General features: G+C 52.5%; 3 protein-coding genes across 3 annotated transcripts in view; all 3 read left to right on the top strand.

Annotated features, from left to right (window-relative positions):
* VOLCADRAFT_107648 (uncharacterized protein) overlaps positions 1-4,433 on the top strand; it is a gene marked incomplete at both ends in the record, with an annotated part of 4,863 nt that extends 430 nt beyond the window's left edge. Inside the window, 5 exons of the mRNA XM_002957341.1 lie at positions 753-889; positions 1,413-1,454; positions 1,880-1,940; positions 2,331-2,375; positions 4,260-4,433. Coding sequence (XP_002957387.1) covers positions 753-889; positions 1,413-1,454; positions 1,880-1,940; positions 2,331-2,375; positions 4,260-4,433 — 459 coding nt within the window. The remainder of the gene's footprint in view (positions 1-752; positions 890-1,412; positions 1,455-1,879; positions 1,941-2,330; positions 2,376-4,259) is intronic.
* Positions 4,434-6,244: 1,811 nt separating this feature from the next.
* Positions 6,245-11,735, top strand: VOLCADRAFT_98460 (uncharacterized protein; the record flags this gene model as incomplete). Its single annotated transcript, XM_002957340.1, has 12 exons — positions 6,245-6,323; positions 6,608-6,698; positions 7,007-7,067; positions 7,323-7,437; positions 8,091-8,192; positions 8,496-8,640; positions 9,202-9,631; positions 9,917-10,090; positions 10,422-10,549; positions 10,970-11,002; positions 11,420-11,480; positions 11,685-11,735. The coding sequence occupies 12 exons, from the start codon at positions 6,245-6,247 to the stop codon at positions 11,733-11,735; spliced, it is 1,470 nt and encodes a 489-aa protein (XP_002957386.1).
* Positions 11,736-15,132: 3,397 nt separating this feature from the next.
* On the top strand, positions 15,133-20,805 carry VOLCADRAFT_107647 (uncharacterized protein; the record flags this gene model as incomplete). Its single annotated transcript, XM_002957339.1, has 13 exons — positions 15,133-15,373; positions 15,673-15,775; positions 16,149-16,209; positions 16,433-16,562; positions 16,963-17,064; positions 17,290-17,434; positions 17,691-17,784; positions 18,109-18,414; positions 18,809-18,979; positions 19,167-19,294; positions 20,231-20,267; positions 20,615-20,662; positions 20,755-20,805. Exons 1-13 carry the CDS (start codon positions 15,298-15,300, stop codon positions 20,803-20,805), a joined length of 1,452 nt encoding a protein of 483 aa, XP_002957385.1. The 5' UTR covers positions 15,133-15,297.
* Between the last annotated feature and the right edge of the window lie 1,334 nt (positions 20,806-22,139).

Here is a 22,139-nt window from a genome sequence, read left to right as displayed (position 1 = left end):
GGCCAGACCTGCAGGAAGAAGTCGCCCTGCTGCGACATGGATTTCTCCAAGGTACTATCGGAGCACCGAAGCAAACATGGGTCTGGGTGTTGGGATGTTAGGGTGTTGGGGTTTGGGATGTTGGGGGGTTGGGATGTGGCTGCGGGAAACAGATGAAGCGGCTGGGGGAGGAGGCCCCTAAGGGGCAAGAACAGTTGAACAAGTTGTTGTGATGCCGTCGATTGAATCTTCTCCGTTCCCGGGAAGGAGGACATGTCGATGCCGATGATGCGAGGGGCTCGCTTGGTTGGGTGGAGGGGGAGGCCGACGTTATGGCGGTTTCACTGCGATGTGAAAGTGCAGTGCCACCTGTGCCGCCACGGCCCCTGCTCTTGGTCTTGCTCGACACGCACTGCCGCGCTTGCCAATGTACTTGTTTTATTATTATTATTATTATTATTATTATATATTATTATTATTGTTATTGTTATTGTTATTATTATTATTATTATTATATTATATTATATTATATGATGATGATGTCATTCTCGCTCAATGCTTGCTGCAGCCAGTTGCAGAAGGCGCGTTATTATAATCGCCGCCTGCAACTCAGCCGATTAGCCATTATCATCTCCACGTCCCTTTCCCTTCCCAACAACACCTGCTTGCGGGGAACTGTTTGGACACCTCCGTAACTGATGCCTCCGGTCTCCTCCTCGTGAATGTGGTTTTTATGTTGCACGTCTCGTCTTGTACAACGTGACCGCACGTAGGTGGAGATTCTGCTGAACAAGACATGTTCGCCGGAGATCCGCAAGATCAATTTCGACTCGCAAGATATGCTGTACAGCTGGGATACATACGACAACACGCCGGAATTGGTGTCTCTCAAGTTCACCAACCTGGACCAGTAAGTTCACCGGCCTGCAGCAGTCCTGAATCATTTAATGACGGTTCCTCGTTACCCTTAGTTGCTTGGTGTGGTTTCGGTGCGGCGCGCTACAGTTTGGATTCGGCCAGTTCAGCTTGGGTCGTTTCTCCACTGTTTTCCCAGTCTGTGTGGCGTTACGTTTCCATTTCGACGGAGGGGGAGGGGAGGAGGGGAGGAGGGGAGGAGGGTCACACTTACGGACATGGCTATTGACCGTCCATGTCCCCCTCGGCTTCTACGGACGCCCCTCCGCAATTGTGCGGAACTTGTAACTTCTAAAATCGCCGTCCGCTGCGCCACCAGAAAAACAACCCGCAGTTTGTGAAGTGTATGTGGCTTAGAGGGCAGACACCCCCCAGTATTGAAACAGCATTTTCCGACTCACTTCTCTCCCTACCCCTCCGCCTCCCCCCCCCCACACACATTTCCCATTAGCCGCACACGCTAACCACGGTCTTGCCTTTGCCGAATTTCCCGCTTCGTCTGTACGTCACCACTACAGGAGACTGAACGGCCAGTCGCCCGTCGGCAAGTCTCTGTGCTGGTGAGTGAGCGAATGAGTGAGTAGGAAACTTGCCCTAGATGATTTATGTGTATCTGCGTATATATGGCTCCCGTTTATGTATGCTTGAGGAAGTCTGTGCCAGGCGAAGTATGGCCTTATGAGCGTTATGGGCGAACCCGCCGACTCACGGGACGGGAAGGAGAAACCCCAACCAAGCAGCCCCGCAGGCAGGGGGAGTTGTACGTGTAACTAAGAGCATATACCATCAAGAAACGCTGAACTGTCTTTCAAGACCTATTTCCTCCATCCTAACCGTCATGGCGACCGCAACATCAACCTCCATTCCAAGCCAAAATCCAACTGCCAACTCAACTCATCCGCACCGCAATCGCACATCCCAACCGCCATCCCAACCGCCATCCCAACCGCCATCCCAACCGCCCTAATGTAATAACCTCTCGCAGGTGGGTTCGTCCTGGAAGATGCGCTAATCCGGAGGCGCTGTGCTACCAAGGCAAATGCCAGGTGCGTGTGTACCGGGCCTTAGCTTGCTGGGTGAAGAAGAAGACAACCTCCCTTCAGTGGTAATATGAATACAGTATTAGTGAGCGTGAGCGTGTGTTAGATGTGTTTGATGTGTACGCGCCGCTAGCATGTTATGTTGGCCGCCTCTGGAAGTATGCGGAGTAACGGACCTAGTAAGGCCCAGTAAGTGGAGATCACCACATGGGACCCGGTGGGCAGCAGCGCACCTACCGAGTGCTACGTACCTGGCCGGTCATCTGCCTCCCCCCCCCCTTTGCCTCTCCAGCCCGTTTGCGCGTTCCGCCCGACCGTTCTCACCTGATCTCTTTCTCTCAATCACATCTACACGTACCTAATGCCTCTGCGAACCTTCCCTCCTTCCTTCTGCAGGCAAACATCTTCTCGAATGACAACAAGTGTTGCCCAGCCACGTATGTGAGCTAAGCAGCAGCAGCAGCAGCATACCAGCGGGCCAGCCGTTGCTTTTCATGCGTCTTTCCCGCCCGGATATCACTACCGGGCCGCCTGCTCCACTACTAGGGCTTGCGGGGAGATGCTGCCATGGATGCTATGGGGGGGTGTGTGGTCATAACCGGGCCCCGCGTACGGTCCCTTTCAGTGGGAGGATCTTTGGCCTGCAGGAGATCGACCAAGGCCGGTGACATGAACCTCTCCCCCCCCCATGCGATTGCCGGGGATGTGGCAGGGGGTGGTGAGAGGGCTCTGCCCTGTGTTGAGTCGCCCTTGTACATACAGACGCCGGAAGCCTCTGGACAAGGCGCCCTTGGATGGCATTGCAGGGGCGGCAGCTGTGCGGAGTTAGCAGAGGTGCACCTTCTTGCAGCTGCTGTCCTTGCTTGCCGTTGTGACTTTGCCGTGTGCGTGTGTGTGTGTGTGTGTGTCTCCCGCGACCGGGATGGCTTGGGGTGTCTGGTGGTGTTGGTGAGGGGAGTCTAGGCGGTTTGGTAGTCGGTAGTAGTCGGAGTTGAATGGTGGTGGCGGTGGTGGCGGTGGCGGTGGTGGTGATGGTGGGTTCAGGTAGGGTCTGAGTGATGCTGTATCATGTTGGCTTTCACTGCAGGATGTTGCTGTTGACGATGCACTTGGTCACCATAACCGACTGGATAAGAGTGAATTGCCATTAAGTACAGACCCGTGTCGAATTGGGCACTAGTGGCGCTAGAGCATGACGGCAGCAGGTGGGGCCAGGATGAGAACCTTGCCTCACGCCGGGTTGCCATCGCCGCTCATTGTATGCGTTATCAAGGGTTTGTATATGTACGTACATACGTACATACTTACGCGCGCGCGCGCGTGTGTGTGTGTGTGTATGTGTGTGTGCACGAACTCAAGGGCCCAGGAACTCTAGGCTGCCTCGGCGGGTAAAGCTTAGTACATTTCGCAAAGCTTAAGGTCAGCAGCCTCTTGGGCTGCATTGGAGTTATATAGTAGTTGCTATGGTCGTGGAGTCGCTTGCTTCGACTGCATGCCGTCACAAATACCGACTGCCTCTGCTCATATACGCCGTGAGGGGCCGTCGCACAGCTTTGGGGCACGAACCTGTACAGCGTCGCAATACTACAGTACTGCATGAGCAGTGTCGCTGCTGGAGGAGACCGTAGGCCGGTGCTGATTTGCGGTTGGTCCAACCTAACGTAATGCGCATGCGTGAAACAGAAGACATGACGTACAGCAGGCGCGGTCCTGGGTTTCGGAGCCGAATGAGGCTGTGGCCAGGGGCATATGCAACCGTGCGGCTAAAGGATCCCAACAGGAACTCCAGAACGGTCAGTGTTAAGTGGTAGAAGCCGCCGAGCGCGGGCAGACGCTAACAGCTTGAAGGATGGACATATTGGCTTCATGCATGCAAGCATGGTGTTGATATATGTAGACGGTGTTGTCGGTGGTGCGTCGTATGTGTTTTTAGCTGGGACCGCTGCAAGGGGGAAAGACCGCGGGTCCACACAGGTGTTCAATTCCCTCTACATCTGTTCTGGATACAGGCGGTCCATTTTATTAGTAAATGCTATGTCTATTGAGCTCTTGCTCTTCTGCTGGTTCTCTAGCTTGGGTGCTGTGTTTCAGCTCCTGTGCTACGGCAGGTGGGAGTCATAAAACTGTCCTTCTTGTCCTTGCTTTCATAATTGCTGTCTGTAGGACTTTGTCGCAGTGGCTACTGCTGCTGCTGCTGCTGCTGTCGCTATTGGTGCTGTTGGCGCCGCAAATCCTTTTGATGAGGGACTCGTCGGAATGGTTTCGTAGCATCAGCAGCAACAGCATCTGCTGTTGCTGTGCCTGCGGCTGCGGCTGCTTCGGCAGGTGTCGATAAGAGGATGGGCTTGCACCATGTTGCTCGACTCGGTTCATCAGGGTTCCAGATGCATGCGGGAGATGCAAGGAGCGCTGCTACGTTATTCGCTAGAGGTCTGCTCGCTTCTCATCATCCACATCTACCGCACTGCACCACATCAAAGCGACCCCATCACGGTATAAGGCCGTGCCGCTCCCATCCCTGACCGGCGCGCTTGGGCCGGAGATAAAGCTCCGGTGCAGTATAGATATAGGCATGCAGCAGCAGCGCGCAACGCATACATACCAGGCGAACTTGAAGTGCTATCCGAGTAGTTGCACCGCCCCCCGGGAGAGCAGCAGGCTTGTCCTGAATGTACGGTGTTTGTATTCCGTGCATTTGGTATCTTGGCCGGAATCATCCCAACATGAAGATTAGCGATTAGGTTGGGTTTATTTTAGTAGTATTAGTACTGCTGATTATGTTATCACTGCTGCTGCTTTACCGGTAGTAGTAGTAGTAGTAGTAGTAGTGTTCACCTTACACCAGTTTTGATTGCTGGGTTGTGTGTGTGAAGGACGGCCCCCATCCAGGGGCGCCTGCGGCACGAGCCTGCTGGGACGGTGCGCATCCTGGGGGAGGGAGAGAAGAACCTGGCCAAGTGGCTTTGTGGAGGTCCCTTGGGAGCTCGCTTCGTGAGGTCCACGGCGTCCCCTCGTTCGCCGTCACGAAACTCTCATACCAGATATACTCGCGTCAGCTCGCATCGAGTCTCAACTTGTAGAAAGCTTATAGTTACACGACGAGAATGGACTTATACACAAATCAGAATACTTAAGGACAACAGGTGTATCATCTTGGGAAAGGCACAAGAGAGTGCGGGTCCGGTATTGCAACAGACTCTTATGCTATTATTCGTCCTGTCGTTCACGTTTTTTACACGCTTGTCGTTGCGACATTGATGCAACTCGTCATTTAGGAAAAAGCTGTGGAAGTCGAATTACTTTGTGGAAAGCTGTTGACCTTGCGAGCTCACCGGCTGCGCACCCACATATATAACTTAAGTTACCTACCGCATTCTCAGGCCTAGTGTTCATTCCACGCGTTTTCCTTTTTGGCTGAGCTGGGTTTTCGCTTTCGTTTCCTTTTCGGCTGGGCTAGGTTTTCGCTATACGTAAACGTCCTGGGGCATTCGAGCTCTCATTAAAGCTTTTAACAACAATAACAATAACGGGTTGCACCGTAGTCCCTTTGAATATTGTGATATACTATCATTATAGGTACCTGCGTACATATCGAATGCACACGATGAATAATCGCTCCAATTCGTGAGTACAAACGTATGCTAAGTTATGTGAACAATCAGCTATTTTTATCCGTGGGCTGTGCGTAGATATGGTTTGCAGGGCAAAGCCACCAGTATGCACGGTTTAATTTTAGGTAGATATTTCATCCTTTGGTCCTAAGGTCTGCATCACCCTAGCTTTCTTAGTTCCATCCCTAAAATTCCGTTTAGACCCCTGTGCTGTGCTTGTCCTTGCTGCCGTCTAATGGCACATTTGGACAGGGATTTGGGCCCGGAAAAGTCGAAGCGTCGATACCTCTCGGAGGAGAAAAATTCTACTACAATCAACCTCTTAATTACAAAATAAGTGAGGAGATTATATAAAGGATAGAAATCTCGATTGGAAGCTATGTGAAGGTCCATGAGCAGTTCTAAGATCACGACGCCCGGCCGCGTACGACAACAACCGTTTTCGCGGGCAGGCAAGCTCCCTGGATCGTTCATGATTTACCCCGAGAGGAGGTACATAAATTGCGAGAGCGAGGCGAGATTTGCATGCAGCCCGGCTGTACTGGTCAATTCTCAACTGCATACCGGTATTCATGGGACCGGTATAGTTTCGTCTTTGATCAAATCTGATTGGGATTCATTTCCCTGTAACGACAAAATCCTTGGCAGTAATCTTTGCAAGTTCTAGACGCAGACCGTAGGAGGCTCAGGAAGCAAGGAATGGCGTCCTGCAATCACATGGAGCGGCTGGCGATACACAGCTTGTACAAAGTCGCTATCCTAGGCTTAATATGTGCAGGTAGGTAATTACTGTGTTTTGTGCTAATTGAGACTTGCTGATGCTTGGGCCTGCGGGTTTTCGTGACACGCGATACCACGTGCTTCGACATCAACACACCGAACAAGCCTCATTTCACTTGAACACCGAACCCGCCGACCTACGGTTGTTTTTTCTCGCAAGCAACCTTGTATTATAAGGACTTCGCTATTCAGTATTTGCGAAGTGGAGGATGTAACTTCAATCGTTGGAACTCATGACCATGTCCTTCCTGACTTCGTGCCCATCCTCCTGTGCCAATACAGTCGTGGTATCCGGGGAGGATGCGGTATCATCGAAGTGGATCAGTCGAAATCTCCTAACCAAGTCTACCTTGAGTAATTACCCGTACTGCAAGTGAGTGTGTTACATGTAGTTGCATGCAACGGGCACTCGCAAACTTTGCAGCAGAGCCGCTGATCATATGTGCATACTGCGCTTTGGCTTGTTATCCGCACAGCTGCACGCGCCACGAAGTGCTTGTTGTATCAGCAGTCGTCGGTGCAGTAGATTATGATTAGCGCACTTAAGACATTTGTCGCGGCGGCCTGTACCATCGGTGCTTGGTTGCTCAACTAATTCACTGCTGGGTGTCGTTATTATTTCGCGGTTGCGAGGAAGGCCAAAATTACAGCGCTCGTCCGAATCGACCTCTTTGCTTGCAGGTGCGAGACGTACAGCTGTCGCAGCTCACCGTACACTATGTCGTATGTAGGCGCGTACCCGGTGAGTGTACTACAGCAGCGATCAGCAGCCATGCGTCTTGCACGCCAACCGTGTTACCTAATCATTTGCAACATCGCATACCAAAATGGGACTCCTTTGGAACGATGGCTCGCTGCTCATTTGCGAATGTGGGTTGCAGGTTGATCACAAGCAGAACTGCAAACCCAGTTTGCAATATTCGTTTGTATCCTGTTTGTGCATTGGATCCGTCGTTTGACTTTGCGCTCTACCTTGCTGTGTTTGCGTTTGCTGCAGGCGGCTGCTGGCACGAAGCACTGCTTCGCGGTTGGGTACGTGGGTTGCACTGCGGCGAACAGCACCTGCTGCGAGGCTCTGAACCGCAACGTGTACAAGATGTCCATCGCGATAGGTGCGTGGATAGCTGCGAAGGTCACGCCAACGTGTCTATGGGGGTGCCGTGTGTGCCATTTGCTGTTTATTCAGGTTGACGACAGTGGGCGGCTGGGCAGGCTCCGAATAAATCAGAATACCTGGCCGCTCGCCACCAAGCGCTCAGCGCTCAGGGGTCCACGTGTGAGGGGCACGGCATGGGGCCGCGTGGGTTCGGGCACATAGCTGTGTAACCTAGAGGACCGTGCACTTGACAAGCTAGCCTGACTTGCATCAGAAGACACACTTCCGAACGAACTACAGTTCGTGTGAGAGCGCGCATATGCATATGAGTGCATGACCGTGTGACGCTTAAGTAAGGCCCTACCGGACGTTTGGTCCTGATGGAAAGCCTAACGACACCTAGCGGCCGTGCTCTTTCCGAAACCTCTGGTTGGGGTGGCTCGAGTGCTGCCACATGTCCAAGCTTTATATGATTTTGTTTGTTCATTCTCTTTGTATCGCATTTACGAGCATAGCACTACGCTGAGAGTGTTCTCTTTCTGCACACACACACACACACGAACACATAATAATCTCTCTTACCATAACACGCGAACACCATGCCATGCGAACTCGCGCAATACCCCTATTTAACGGTGCCGGTGCATGTGTGCGCAAATGCACACGAAGGTGCGAGCTGCGTGAAGCCGGCCATGAGCCAGGTGGAGATCAACGGCCGCTCGTGGCCCACATGGTCCACCGTTTCCAATAAGCGGGGAACTGATGACCAAGGTGAGCGTGATGCACCACAGAAATAGGTCCAGCAGGAGGACTAGCATGGGCATGTCCTAGTGGATCCAGGCTTCGACAGGGAATGGGGACCTGGATATCGACCGGCAAATCAGGATCATTTTGGGCCAGTCCGCCAGGGGATCCTGGCGTGTGTGTCAGGGTGTGCCCGTGAGTGAATGTTTCCAAGTATGGGTGCGCAAGCTCCAGTCGATTCAAGGGCTATGGCGTGTGTGAGGCGTGCAACTGGCTGTTCTGCTAGTGAGCGTATCCGATAGTTGCGTCGCGCCTTTTTCCATCCTGCAGGTGCGGTCGTATACGGGTACGACGTCCGTATCTACAACATGCAATTCAACATGACTACATTCCCCGGGAGCACCGTCTGCATAACCACCACGGAGCCCTGCTCCGGCATCCAACAGCTGTGTGACAGCACCGCAGGGACCTGCAAGTGGGTATGTGTTTATGGCTGGAAGGTCTGCGGTGGGTTGGTCTTATTCTTCGCCTATGATGAGCGGCGCAGGTTGGGGTCATGGGACCGGCATCCTGTGAAATAGAGTGGATGTGTCCATGAATCGAGTGGTGACCATAAAGGTGCAGATGTGCTGACCTCCTCTTTGACTTTGCTGTCTGTTCGCAGGTACGCTGTATTTGACACCCACAACGCCTCCCGATGCTGCCCTGTCTGTCCCATGACGTTCTCAAACCCGCCGTTGTCGCCCGAGCCGCCGTTGTCGCCCGAGCCGCCGCTGTCGCCCGAGCCGCCGCTGCCGCCGCTGTCGCCCGAGCCGCCGCTGCCGCCGCTGTCGCCCGAGCCGCCGCTGCCGCCGCTGTCGCCAGAGCCGCCGCTGCCGCCGCTGTCGCCAGAGCCGCCGCTGCCGCCGCTGTCGCCTGAGCCGCCACTGTCGCCCGAGCCGCCGCTGCCACCCACCCCCATCTGCTCCGTCTGCGTCACCATTACCGTTCGACCCCCACCGACGACTACCGGGTCTACCAATCTCGTGAACTGCAGTCAGATACCGGACCGTGTTATTTCGAACCTCACCGATGCGCTGAATGCAGCCGGGGTGGCCATCCGCGAAGTCTTTGTCAAGCGGAAATGCACCGAGAACTACAACCCCGAAGAACCCAACGAGCCGCAGCTCTTGGTATGCGGCTCATTCGATGTGCCCAACGACCTCGCCGCCTTTCAGGAACTCCTGAGCGGCCTGACGGCAGGCTGGGTTTCATCAGTGGCTGGCGTACCCGTGGTCCCTGGAATTAACAACGATACCAGTTGCCCTACTGGAAAGGAGGGATACGGCTTTGACGGCACTGTGTTTTCTACAGCGGATAGCGCCCAATGCCCTTTTGCTTTCTCTGAAAAAAACTGCACCGAACGATATGCGCCATTTCCATCTCCGCCGTTGCCGCCGCCAGGTTCACCTATTCGATACGTAAAGGTGAGGTGCTTGTGCAGCGCTTCAATATCCTCCAGGTCAACAACTAGCCACCGGCGTCCCTCCCCTTTTTCGTATGGGTCTTACGGCACCTCTCTGCCAAATTTGCACGTGGGGTGCATATGTTAAGGCCTTGCCACCTGGGCAGAGGTGTTTCCTGTTTCTGTGAAGTGAAGTGGATCATCAAGCATAAAATAATAAAACCTTGCAACCCCGGCATCCATCAATATCATTTCCAGCTAAAGCTAACTCAACGATTCCCCATGTATGCCTGCTTTCAATCCGCAGACGCACAATTGTTCCCAAGCAGCCTCCCAGGTGCCGTACCTTCTCACCCCGGTCGAGTCATACAACACTACTTACGGGCGCGGTGAGCAGGTGGTTGCTATGTGTACGACGTTACAGAATGCTGGAATGACCTGTGGCCGCAAGTCCAGGTGTTGCGGAATGGACGCTGCTAAGGTGAGCATTTACAGACCGGCTGATGCGGATGCGCTGTGGTCATTACAACACCAATGCCGTTACACATTGGAGTCTTGCTTTAGTTGGCTAATCATGATTACTAGACGGTCATGTAGGCATTGGGAAGGTACCTTTAGAAACGTCATACGTCGTTCGTTCACACAGACGCCTCAGCTCGTACGTGCGCCCCTTATAGCTAGTAGCTATCTCGACACGCATTGCTGTACCATCAGGTCATGAAGTGCAGTGCTGTACATCGCCCGCGACTTCCGTCTGGTGCACACAACCCCGCAACCCTGGCATCTAAGCAACTTCCCGGGGCCCCCTGCAGGTCGAGGTCATCATGAAGCCCTCCTGCCAGGGCGCCCTCCGTAGCATCACCGTCAACGGAAAGGAAATTGCTTACAGCCGAAGCTTCTACCCGGACTTTACATCGCTCAAGTTTGTGAAGCTGCCGACGTGAGTGGTTTTCTCCGCTTTTTTGGGGGGGAGAGATGTTGGATAAACGTTTTAGTAAGCCGCCACACCACATCGCGGCGGAAGTCTCCCCCACCTTGCCGAACATAGATATGGAACTGCTGCCGCGCAAGTGGTGCAGGCTGGGGGCAGCGGGTTATATTCCGCATTAATAGGTCATGCCAGTCACAACGGCATCAACTGCCACGACGGTTGGGGCTTGGGGGTCTGGGACCGACGGACTTTCAAAAGCTTTCACGTCCGGACTCAAAGATCGATTCTCCTTTCACAACCAACAGCTTAAAGCTCACTGACGCGTCCCTACGCTGCTGGTCCCGCGCGCTCAGCTAACGCATCTGCCTCCTAAACCTCCCCGCCTTCCTATGCGCATGCTGACCTGCCGGCGGTGGTGTCGCGCAACAGGTTGGGCGACCCCGATGGAATGCGACTCTGCTGGTGAGAACCTGTCTTTGAACGCCATAAGTACCTGTCAGGTTCATCTGTTTGCCTGCTGGTCTGCCCAGCTGGGCGACCGCAACGTGACGTGACGCTGCACAGAATCCGCTAGGCCTGGCCAGCACGCACTCAACACCTCTCGTAGCGATAGAGTACTGTGTCATTACATTGCGGCCCCCGAAGTTAGTACCTCACTAACAGTGCGTGGGTGTACGCATCCATGCATTACTGCTGGCTGTAGCAGTAATCGCGGTCCCTGCAGCACTGATTGGGCTCTGATGCATGTCTTGTGCGGTGGGTGCGGCGGCGGGTATGTTCCCTGCGCCTGCCCTGCCTGCCTGCCTGCCTGCAAAATATCCTGCTTACGCCCCTTAACACCTTGCGTATCAAGTGCACCACGAACTATATGATATACAGGTACGCGTCGCCTGGTCCATGCGGCACCCCTAGAGGATTTTGCTACAATGGACGGTGCCAGGTACGTAGGAGGGCCGGCAGGTGGCTGGGTGAACATGTAAGTACGCACTGGGAAGCGGCACTACTGCCTCTTTTGCAGACATTTTGATGTGCTCTCCCTCTCTCTCTCTCTCTATGACGATCCCCGAACCAACCAATCGCAAACCTATTCCTTAACCCCGCCTCACCCATCCCCGAATGTAATAACCCGACTGCCGTCACGCAGGCGAGCATCTTTTCGCTGGACAACAAATGTTGCCCTACTTTTATCATTTAAGGAGGGGGCTTCGGTCGTGCATGGTTACTAGTCATCAATTTGTTTAAGCAGTGACCTCATTAGTTGTGGTGAGTCATGGTATGAGTTATGCAAAGTAGTATTTTATAGTAATGAATGTACAGACAGGCAGAGCACGTCATAGCAGGTTATCATACCAGGATGCAGCAGCTGCTTTGTCAGGTGATCGCGTTGGTGGTGGCAATGATTCGGTGGATTGTATGTGTATCTTTTTGGAAAGTTCATTGCTAGAAGAATTTTATATATTTCTATAAAAATGTCAGATGGTACACAGCAGGCAGCAAGGTTGGGTTGGGCCGCGTGTGGCCCCATGGTTTCGTTGCATCTTTTTTGCTTGGAAAATCCAGCTTATCGTGATGGCTGCTGAAGCTGTCTTGAGGATGGTAATTGGCTGTCGCTGTCATAGAGAATAACATATGTGTTATGTATTGTACGGCAGCTGCACAGGCTGTTCCATGCTTGTTATGCCTGCGCGACTTATCTATTAATAGAAGAGTCGTGGATCCGGTTCGCAACAGGACTGGTATGCAATGATGTTGTTGGTTTAGCAGGTTTGTCAGATGAGTCGGCGTGAGTTGTAATTTCCAGCTGTGTTGAAAAAGTTTATGGGCAAGCTAGGTCTCACACTACATTGATCTTGCTTCTTTGCGCTCCAGCAGAGAAAATAATGATAGAGTAGCTAGCTAGCTGGCAGAACGGACGACCGCAGAGCTTAGATGGTGGATGGCAGGGATTGTGACAATATGATCTATCTATCTATCCATCTATCTATCTTTTTCTCTATCTTCCTATGTATAATTCTATTAATCTATCCGAGGTCCAGGCCCTCACCTCAATCGGTGCAGAACGTTGTTGAATTTCTGTAATACCCTCATTCACTCCCGTGGCGGCGAGGTGAGGGGAGTGGTGTGTCGCCTCCCGTATGCATGTGGAGGGGGAGAGAGAGGATTTGTAAGCGATGACTGACGACTGGAACGTGCCTTTTTCAATGCATGTTACCTACTACTCTCTGTGGCGCATTGCCGACGATAGACAGCAGCGATGGTTATCCGTACAGGTCCGATCCCGTGCCGTACAGCAGGTTACAAAGGCCAGCTGTTGAACTACCATAATCATGTGATGCTTCCCATTCGAGTAAGCTTCCCTCATAGATATATGAGTATGCTACATATGAGTACACTACTTCCTTCGTAGGCTATCTTCATGGACTCCTTTGACCTTTCGTCTAGAGTGACACTTGCGGATATTTCTCTGGTATTGACATTCCTATCCCGTCTAGTCGCATGTGTCGTAGGTAACTACTTCCTGGGAGCGCAATTCTCAGGCAGGCGGCCCTTGATCGCACCAAGCTTCTACTGCGTTCCCCACCTTGCCCGCCATCTAAAGCTTGTCAGGAGAGTTACCTGCTGCCCTCGCAAGTCAACCTATCTCACCGCGTCTCTCATACAGTAAACGGAGACATCTGGCTTTACGAGGCACCTCCAGAAGGCCAATGTTACCCAGCAGACCTCAACCTCGCCACTTAATGGCTGATTCTGTGTTACTGTTTCCCTTAACTGGTTCTGGTGGCGGAGGATTGGCTGACCCGACGGTGCTGAACGGTGCGATTAGGACGATTTGTTGGCGAGAATTGCACCGCTGCCAAGGGCCTTACACAGCGTGCTGCCTCAGTCTGTCACCATGCTGAGGGGGGGAGGGCGCCTCTCAGGAGTCCGCCGACGCCAGGCCGAGCCAAACAGTGCTGCATCTGGGGCAAGACTGGGGGTAGCGGAAAGAGGAAGCAAGGGGCTGACAGGGACAGGGCGGGCGGGGGGCAAGTACAGCCTGTCGCACTGACAATTGGACAAGGCTGTATGCTCTTCTGCGTGAAGGCAGAATGACTTCACCAGGAGAGCAGCGAGAATTAGTCGCCACTGCGAACCAGTTGTACGACAGTACCACAGAACCAGCCTTAGAAGCTCCGGTCGCTTCGCTCCGTCGCGTTTAAGCCAACAAGTCTACCCGCCAAGGTTGTCAAGTAGCCCGCCTGCAGACCAATCTTTGACGTGTAAGCCAATTTTTATGAGCCTGCCCTTTTCGCGCCAACATTGATGTGTATTGCGGGCTTGCGTTGCGGAAGCCGGGTTAGTTGGCGTAAGGCCCATGGGCGATGCAAGCTTTTCGGTTGCTTCGCCACGGCCCGTGTCCTCAGGGCCGTATAAATAGCGCGCATGGGTTCCGTTCTATATCTTGCTTTTGTTATTCAGCGCGCGCCCGCCCGCCCGTCCCTGTTTGCGTCCGACTCGGCGACGCCCGCGTCGTTGCTCGTGGTATTTTTTCTTTGGTTAGTCGCTTCAGATTAGTCCTCCATAGCACAGCAGCATTCCTGTAACAGAAATGGCAATCTCTTTTGGAGCAACAACTAAGTATTAATTTTCCAATTTACTGCAGCATTTCCGTAGCTGAGATTTGCTTTACCTTTGAGCTTTTTACTTAAAAACGTTTGCTATTTGCTTACGAAGTTGGTCCCCGGTTCCGTGCTTTAGCGGTACCGGCATCGTACGTCGTGTACCGTACATGGGACTCACACGAGAGGCACGCGTTCTTCGCGTTGAGACAAGTGTTCCCTTACACAGCTTCAATTCTGTGTACGTAGGGATCACGTTATCGAGGCATTAATGCTATCTCAGCCGTAGCGTCATATAAAAGCCTTAGGATGCCCAGGATAATTGATAACGTGGCAGTAACAATTATCGTGCGCATGCGGTACCATGTTTGAGCCATAAGCTTTCCGTTCTGGTCGGCGTCGTCCGGCCTTCCCAAGAGAAAGAAGGGGAACATGGTTGTACTGGCTGACTTATGGCATAAACGCGGAAGCAAGCCCACGAACAAGGGACTAGCTACACGCACTTCGTGTAACTTCGACCGTCAAACAACGCGGGGCCTGATTGGATTGCTGCTGCGTAGCAATAGCGCGCAGCGTGTGTCACATGTCTAAGCATCGTAAGCTCTCAGTTGTGTAGCTCGCGACGCAAATGTTAATGCGAGGCAGACTTACGCATGTAGCAGCAAGCGGCAACAGCCAGCTGTCCAAACGCAGCTAAGTGAGGAATGGGGTTGCGAGGCGTGCGTCGATTTCCGACAAAAAGTGTGCCATTTATGGTTGATGGGGGTTCCTCGCTTAGGGCATCATGTCTCCAATCAAAAAATTAATATCAGAATACATGAGTGGGCAATCACTTTAAATGGGCGCCGAGGGTTCGTGATCGCGATTATTCCCGCTCACGCACGAAATCAAATGTTTCGGCGAACGGGTGAGCTCCCTGGATCGTCGACAGCAATTTCATTTGGAGGGATAGTGCAAATTGCGTAATAGTGTAATTTTCATCGAAGGTTCTGACGCGCGTGGACTTTGTAAGCTGACGCATCAGAGCCATTACATGATTTTCATCTTGGTTGACTGTATGAGACAGCAATACAAGCTCAAGAGGCGCTTCTTTATTTCGAAATTGTGGTGAGATCAAGGAAATATATCACTAGGGACGTCAGAAGCTTACTATCAGCCATGGCGCACTTGCACATGGCACGCCTAGTATGGTACAGTGTCTTCAGAGTAACTATCTTTCATCTAATCTGCTCAGGTATGGCTGTAATCCATGTAATGAATGCACCTCACATGATGTGGCTGGATGGTTTCTGCTGCGCGGGGTCCCATGACATCTTTCCATGGAAATTTTGGGTTGCAAACTTTTCATGCTTTAGCCTTTTGCGATCATCATTTCACATTTGCTCTGATAATTTCTTCAAGGTTATATTCTATCCATACATTTGTGCAAGCCGCAACACTGTGCCTTACTTATTGGGGTTTCGGAGGCTTATTGCACATAGGTAGTTCGATAACAGGTTGGCCCTATTGATGGTTTGTACATTATCCCTGCAGCCTTTGCTTCTGAGGAGCGCGTGATTTCTGTGCACACGGGCAGCAGCAGTCGACTTTTGCAGGGGGCCACTACCCGTGGGCAAATTGATTTCCCTTATTGCAGGCGAGTATGTTGCAGCTGGTTATCACCGTCTGGGAAGCAGCTTTTGCAACAGCTGTGATGTAAGGCCAGGTAGTCTTAAAGGAGAGGCTTTTTCTGTAGCCGCACTTCTTGCTTGGCAACCGAGTGCATCTCTTCGCCTCACACCACGCCACACCGCGCTCGATAAGGATGTTCACGCAAGATTTGTTACCTTCGCGCGAATCATGATGCCTTGCAGACACCTTCATGTCAGCTGTTTCATTGTTTCTGTTATAGTTTTGGGGCTGCTGCTGAATCCCTAATTCTAACTCCGCTGCACGCATTACTGTTTTGCTTGTCAAATCAACACCACTGTGAATGTCATGAATGGATTTCCCTGCTTTCTCTTTATCAGGTGTGAGACTTACAGCTGTCGCTGCTCGCCGTACGGTATAACATATCTGGGTGCATCGGAAGTGAGTACCTCTAAAGCGTGCGTTGCTGCTACAATGCTCTTGCCTGCGTACCTACATTCATTGATACCGCAGCTGGAATAACGGGCACACGCGGCTTCCAGATGATGCTACGTGGTGGTCCGCGTATACGCTGAAACCATGAAACATGCACAAGGCGCGTCCCTCGCTTACACATTGGGTGTGCTCTCTTGCCATACTTTCGCGCATTTGTGTGCACCTGAAGGTTACTACGGCAGCGGCAGCTGCTGGCACGAAGCACTGCTTCGCGGTTGGGTACGTGGGTTGCGCTGCGGCGAACAACACCTGCTGCGAGGCTCTGAACCGCAACGTGTACAAGATGTCCATCGCGATAGGTGCGGTAACTGGTTACAAACGTGGTTGTGCATGCAGGCTGGCTTGGTGATAGGCGGGCAGATGCTGACTTCAGTTGCAACGGTTGGTTCAGAAGGGCTCCCCCGCAGGAACAGCGGATCACTGCTCGATGGGCCTTTATAAGCTGCATTGTCGGCATGCGCACTGCAAAAAGTTACTTGTCCTTGATGTCCGCTAGCTGACACACATCTTCTGGATGATGATGTCCCGCCTTGCACACCGGTGTATGTACGTGCCCTCACGCGGCTTTTACAGATGGAGCTTGTTTAGGATAACAAACTAAAGTCAATCACAGACATAACGCATGCTTCAGTCGTGGTTGAACTCCTAGGCGTGGTTCACGCGCACCTGCGGACGAAGCTGGCACCTGTACGCGTGCAGGCGCAGGATGTACGAAGCCCGTCATGAGTAGTGTGGAGGTCAATAGCCGCAAGTGGCTGAGCTGGACTACGTCGGCCACCGAGCGGGGAACGGATGCAAACGGTACGCGGCCCTTCCAATCGGCGGTATGAAGCTTAGGTATGCATGCATATGGATTCTTACGAACATGGACAAGGCTTGGACGGAATCCTGGATGGATCGAATGTGTGTTACAGCGGACAAATTGCATATATGCGTACGCATATATCTGCTGTATATCTGCCTGAAGTGATTGTGGCCATTGAGACGGAGACATGAAAATAACAGTTTCGTACTCATGTCCTGCAGGTACGGTCGTATTCGGGTACGACGTCCGTATCTACAACATGCAATTCAACATGACTACATTCCCCGGGAGCACCGTCTGCATAACCACCACGGAGCCCTGCTCCGGCATCCAACAGCTGTGTGACAGCACCGCAGGGACCTGCAAGTGAGTACGTGCGTATTGTGTCTTTAGCAACATAGTAGTGCTGCTGTCGCTATCGTTGCCTCGTCGACTGGCAGCTTGGCAAGGATGTGTTCCCTTGTGTCGACGTGTCAACGATTTGGCCACAGCAGGATTACTGCAAGAACCTGTGATACCTCATGCCTGTGGAGAATTCGCGGGGATTTAACCAAGCAGAAGCCGCGTCCCTGGCCCGCATTACTGAGCATGCTGATGCCTTCATCTGTAATGCTCCCTGCAGGGTCGCATTTTTCGACACCCACGACGCGTCGCGGTACTGCCCTGTCTGTCCGGTCTCAATGCTTCAGCCACCACCATCACCACTTTCACCCCAGGTGCCACTGGCGCCCGAACAGCCGTCACTACCCCAGCCACCATCTCCTGCCCCACTCTCTCCATTTCCATCCCCACCGCACCCACCGGGCCCCCAACCCATCTGCTCTGTCTGCGTCGTCATTACCATTACACCTCCATTGAACCTCACTGCTCCTCTCTACACCTTCTCCAGCCCCATAAATTGCAGTCAGACATCGAGCCTCATCATCTCCAGTTTCAGCGCTGCGCTAGTGGCTTCTGGGGTTCGCATTCGTGAACCCCTTGCATTATGGAAATGTTCTGGTAATTACAACGCCAGCAGATCCCCCCCAACCCTACCACAGCTCTTCGTGTGCGGCGCATTCGATATGCCTGCTGACACCCCGGCCATGGAGAACGTCATTAGCGAGTTGACGTCGCGTTGGGTTGCTTCTGTAATGGGAACACCTGCGGTTCCCGGAATGGGCAACACTGCAGAATGTCCGGTGGGACTAGAAGGCTACAATTTCATAGGGTGGGTTGAGACAGATGATGTGCGTTGCCCAGGGGCCTATTCGGAGAAGAAATGCGATGAGCGTTTCAGGCCATTCCCGCCATCACCATTGCCACCGTGGATGCCGCCGTCGCGACCACCACCATCCCTAGTTAAGGTGGGTTGAGCGGCACCGTAATCCACTGCAGACGAAGCATATGACAATGACAATGAGCGCCACTTTTTTCCTCACCTCTTCACCGGATGTTTGGAGGATAAGGCGAAAGAACAAAAGGAGGCTGGGTTATGCTTCTTCGGGGTATCTTGCTGATGTCGTACAGTTTACGGGTACCGCTGTGATGGCATTCCCGCTACAGTCCTGGTTTCGCCGTCTCTCCCCATTACCGCATTACGTGTAGAGGCAGATCCGGGTGCATACACCCCCCAATGCAGCTGCTCTCCTTCTTGACTTGCATCGTGTATCTCAGCCTCGTGCAATCTCAGCCTCGTGATGCTGCCACACCGGCCCCATTTGGACCGTGCCTCCTATTGCAACTGTTATCCAACCGCAGACACATAACTGCTCCCAGGCAACCGCTCAGACGCCTTTCTTCCTGAACAAGGTTGAGTCAATTATCACCACGGACGACAGGAGCGGCAGACAGCTAGTTGCCATGTGTACAGCAATCGGAGCGAAGGACTGCAACCTTACATCCAGGTGCTGTGGTATGGATGCGGCCAAGGTGCGAGACGGCGCAGTCGTATTCACACCGCGCCGCGGCTATTAAATGTCCAGGTTTGAATCACTGCGTCACTGTAACTACATCTATAAAACTGGCCATCAAGCAGGTTAACAATCAAGATGCTCGTCCACTTGACGCGCATGAGAATTCCAACCCCTCCAATTATGCGGCGGATAAACCCCTGCAGGTCGAGGTCATCATGAAGCCCTCGTGCCAGGGCGCCCTCCGTAGCATCACCGTCAACGGAAAGGAAATTGCTTACAGCCGAAGCTTCTACCCGGACTTTACATCGCTCAAGTTTGTGAAGCTGCCGACGTGAGTGCCGGGGGGTGCTTTGGGCTGCAGTGGCTGTTCGGGTCGGGTGCCCAAGCATGTGGACTAGTTTACAACGAAAAATCTGCAAATGTAAGACGTGACGTCACCATTGTCATCCGTGTCAACTTAGCGCGAATAGCACGCAATGTGTTTTTAGCGTCCGTCTAGGATAGTGGGGTAACCCGCGTGCTTTGTTGTACTGTACGGCATATCCAGCACAATCCCCTTCCAGTTAAATTCACGGACGTGAGCACCGCAGCAGCCCGTGCAGTAATGCCGCCCTTGTCCCTTTCCACTCCCTTCCCACGGGCGCCTCGGATGTTGACCTACCTTGTTATCGTGCACCAGCTTGGGCGACCCCATGGAAATGCGGCTCTGCTGGTAAGGGGCTGTCTTGAACGTGAATCCTTGTGTGCGGCACGAATTGTAGCAGCTCATGCACCGTGCAGCATACATATCGTCCATAAGCAGCGCTAAGGCGCTCTATGACAGCATCTCCAGAGGCCTCAATCCCAGCAGCCAGCTACTCCGCAAATGCGCCACCAGGAACCCAGCAGCCCTAGGTAACCCGCGCAAGGCAGAGGAGCTAACATGGCAACACATGGGGGCCAGAACAGTCCATATCAGGATGCCCAAGCATGTGACCTGGTCTGTAATAATGAGTGTGAGATTGTTGTTCTATTCATTGTTTGTGTGCATGTGTGACAGGGTACGGTATGGTAATCCGTGCTCAAGTGTTTGGCGGGTCATTTCACGTGGTAATATGTAAGAATGGATTTGCCTGTTCAATCGTGCTGCCCGAACGAAGCCGGTCCTGACCGTCATGCGCCACCATGGGACAGGCTATCCTCATCCTCTGCATCTTGCTGCTGCATGCTGCCGCCGACTTGCCTACCTGCAACATGTATACAGGTACGTGTTGCCTGGGCCATGCAGCACCCCTGAAGGCTTTTGCTACAATGGACGGTGCCAGGTACGTAGGAGGGCTGCCAGGTGGCTGGGTGAACATGTAAGTACGCACTGGGAAGCGGCACTGTACATTGTAGCTGACAAATTTTGATGTGCTCTGGCCATGTTTAGTTTGCTGGGTACGTACAAAATAGACTGAATTACTGCTTAGTCTGTGCCTCTGATAAAGGTGACTTGGATACGATGGTATCGAATTGGCACGGACTGGTTTACTACCGGGTTTACTACCGGGCTGTAACTTGGAAGCGGTTCCGCCACTAGCTGGTGGGGATTGTGCAGTCATGTAGCGTTGTCCGAGGCCAATGTTCTACCTGATGATGACACGTCTGCATTATGGGGTGTGCCCCCCAGATGCACCGGACACCATTTTTGTTTTATTTTGAGCGTGTCGCATGCCATGTGGGTTGCAACAATTCCGTAAAGGCCGTTTGAGAAGTCGACTAAACTCCGGAACCTCCCCTGCCCCTTCCCCGGCCACACGTGACACGCAGGCAAGCATCTTTTCGTCAAATAACAAGTGCTGCCCGACCTATCTGGTTTGAATGATAGGAAACTCCGGCGGCCCCTGTGTTCACATGCTACTGGGGCAACAGCAGCCACACACGTGCATTATCGAGTCACAGGCAGCGTTGCAGGCAGGGCAGGCATAGCAGCAAATAGTTTAGCATGGCAGGCGGAATTTTTGGTCAGGCACTAATACAGAGCTGATGAGCAGATGAGAAGGCCGGCAAGGCAGGTCCTTGGCATAACTACTTGCTGAAGAGCAAGCACCCTTGCAACCACAGCATACTTCTGGCAGGCGTCCATGTATGCATGTGCTGGAATACATTAGTGTAGAGCCCTGTGATCATCCAACCCTTTGTTTGGTCGTACATGCAGGCAGGGGCTTACGTATGGGAATACAAAGCCCCAGCTTAGGGGCGAAAGAGCATGTCATGAATGCCTAACATTGCGCCAAGCGAAGAGTCTTTAGGTCAGTCGTGCATGGGCGTTTACATACCTCTTTGGCATGCAGCGTGACCTAGCCTAGAATTCGGTAACGGCACATATCGGTACATGTTCTTGACAAACTGGCGGAAGTGCCTGAGACGATGGCAGTTGGGCATTCAGCCCAACATTCATTGATTGTGGGGTCGGCAAGCGATATGCTGTTCGTTTGGATAGGGGATCTGTTTGGTGCAGGATGGTGTTCTACTGCTAATCGTACCCAAGGAAATTCGGGGTTTGTCCGGTGCTTTTGGTGATATATGAAGGAACCTTTTTCAACAGCGGCGGATACTTTTGGCAGGTAGCGCATGATACTTTTCATTCTGCATACCTTTACTGACAAAAACAATTTAGTAATATCCTGTAATGTGGTAATACGGCCATAGGGAATTTTAAGACTAAAACTCTCTCCCTATTTCACCGAGCCGATGAAATTTTGCACTTTTATGTCACAGATTGACCATTTCGCAAATCAATGTTTGCCGTTGAATAGTGCAGATGAAGGGAGCTCAGTGCTAACGGAGGTGGCGGCTGAGTACCATCAAGTACCCTACCTCTAAACCTTAGATTTTCCTTTCATTATCTCAGCGCCATAGTACTTCACAATCCTTTTTTGATCGTAGCTGATTAAGCATCCTGCGCCTTCAGATCCTAATCGTGATAAAACTGCTGGTCCGCAAATGCGGCCGAAGCTTCAATACTCAGATTCCCTAAGTCGTCGGTCCCCTATCTGCTGTATGCCTTTGATCAGTCACAAGAAAATAATACACGTCGGACAATTCTAATCCTAAACCCTATAAACAGATATGCGGCTTAAGCGCATCGATTTAGCCGGTTGAAACCTGAGTTGGGGTGGTGGTCTTCGTAACTGTATACAGTAGCGTGCGCA

The sequence above is a fragment of the Volvox carteri genome (assembly GCF_000143455.1).
Source record: "Volvox carteri f. nagariensis unplaced genomic scaffold VOLCAscaffold_72, whole genome shotgun sequence".
Lineage (NCBI taxonomy): Eukaryota > Viridiplantae > Chlorophyta > Chlorophyceae > Chlamydomonadales > Volvocaceae > Volvox > Volvox carteri.
This window is presented reverse-complemented; position numbering and strand designations above follow the sequence as displayed.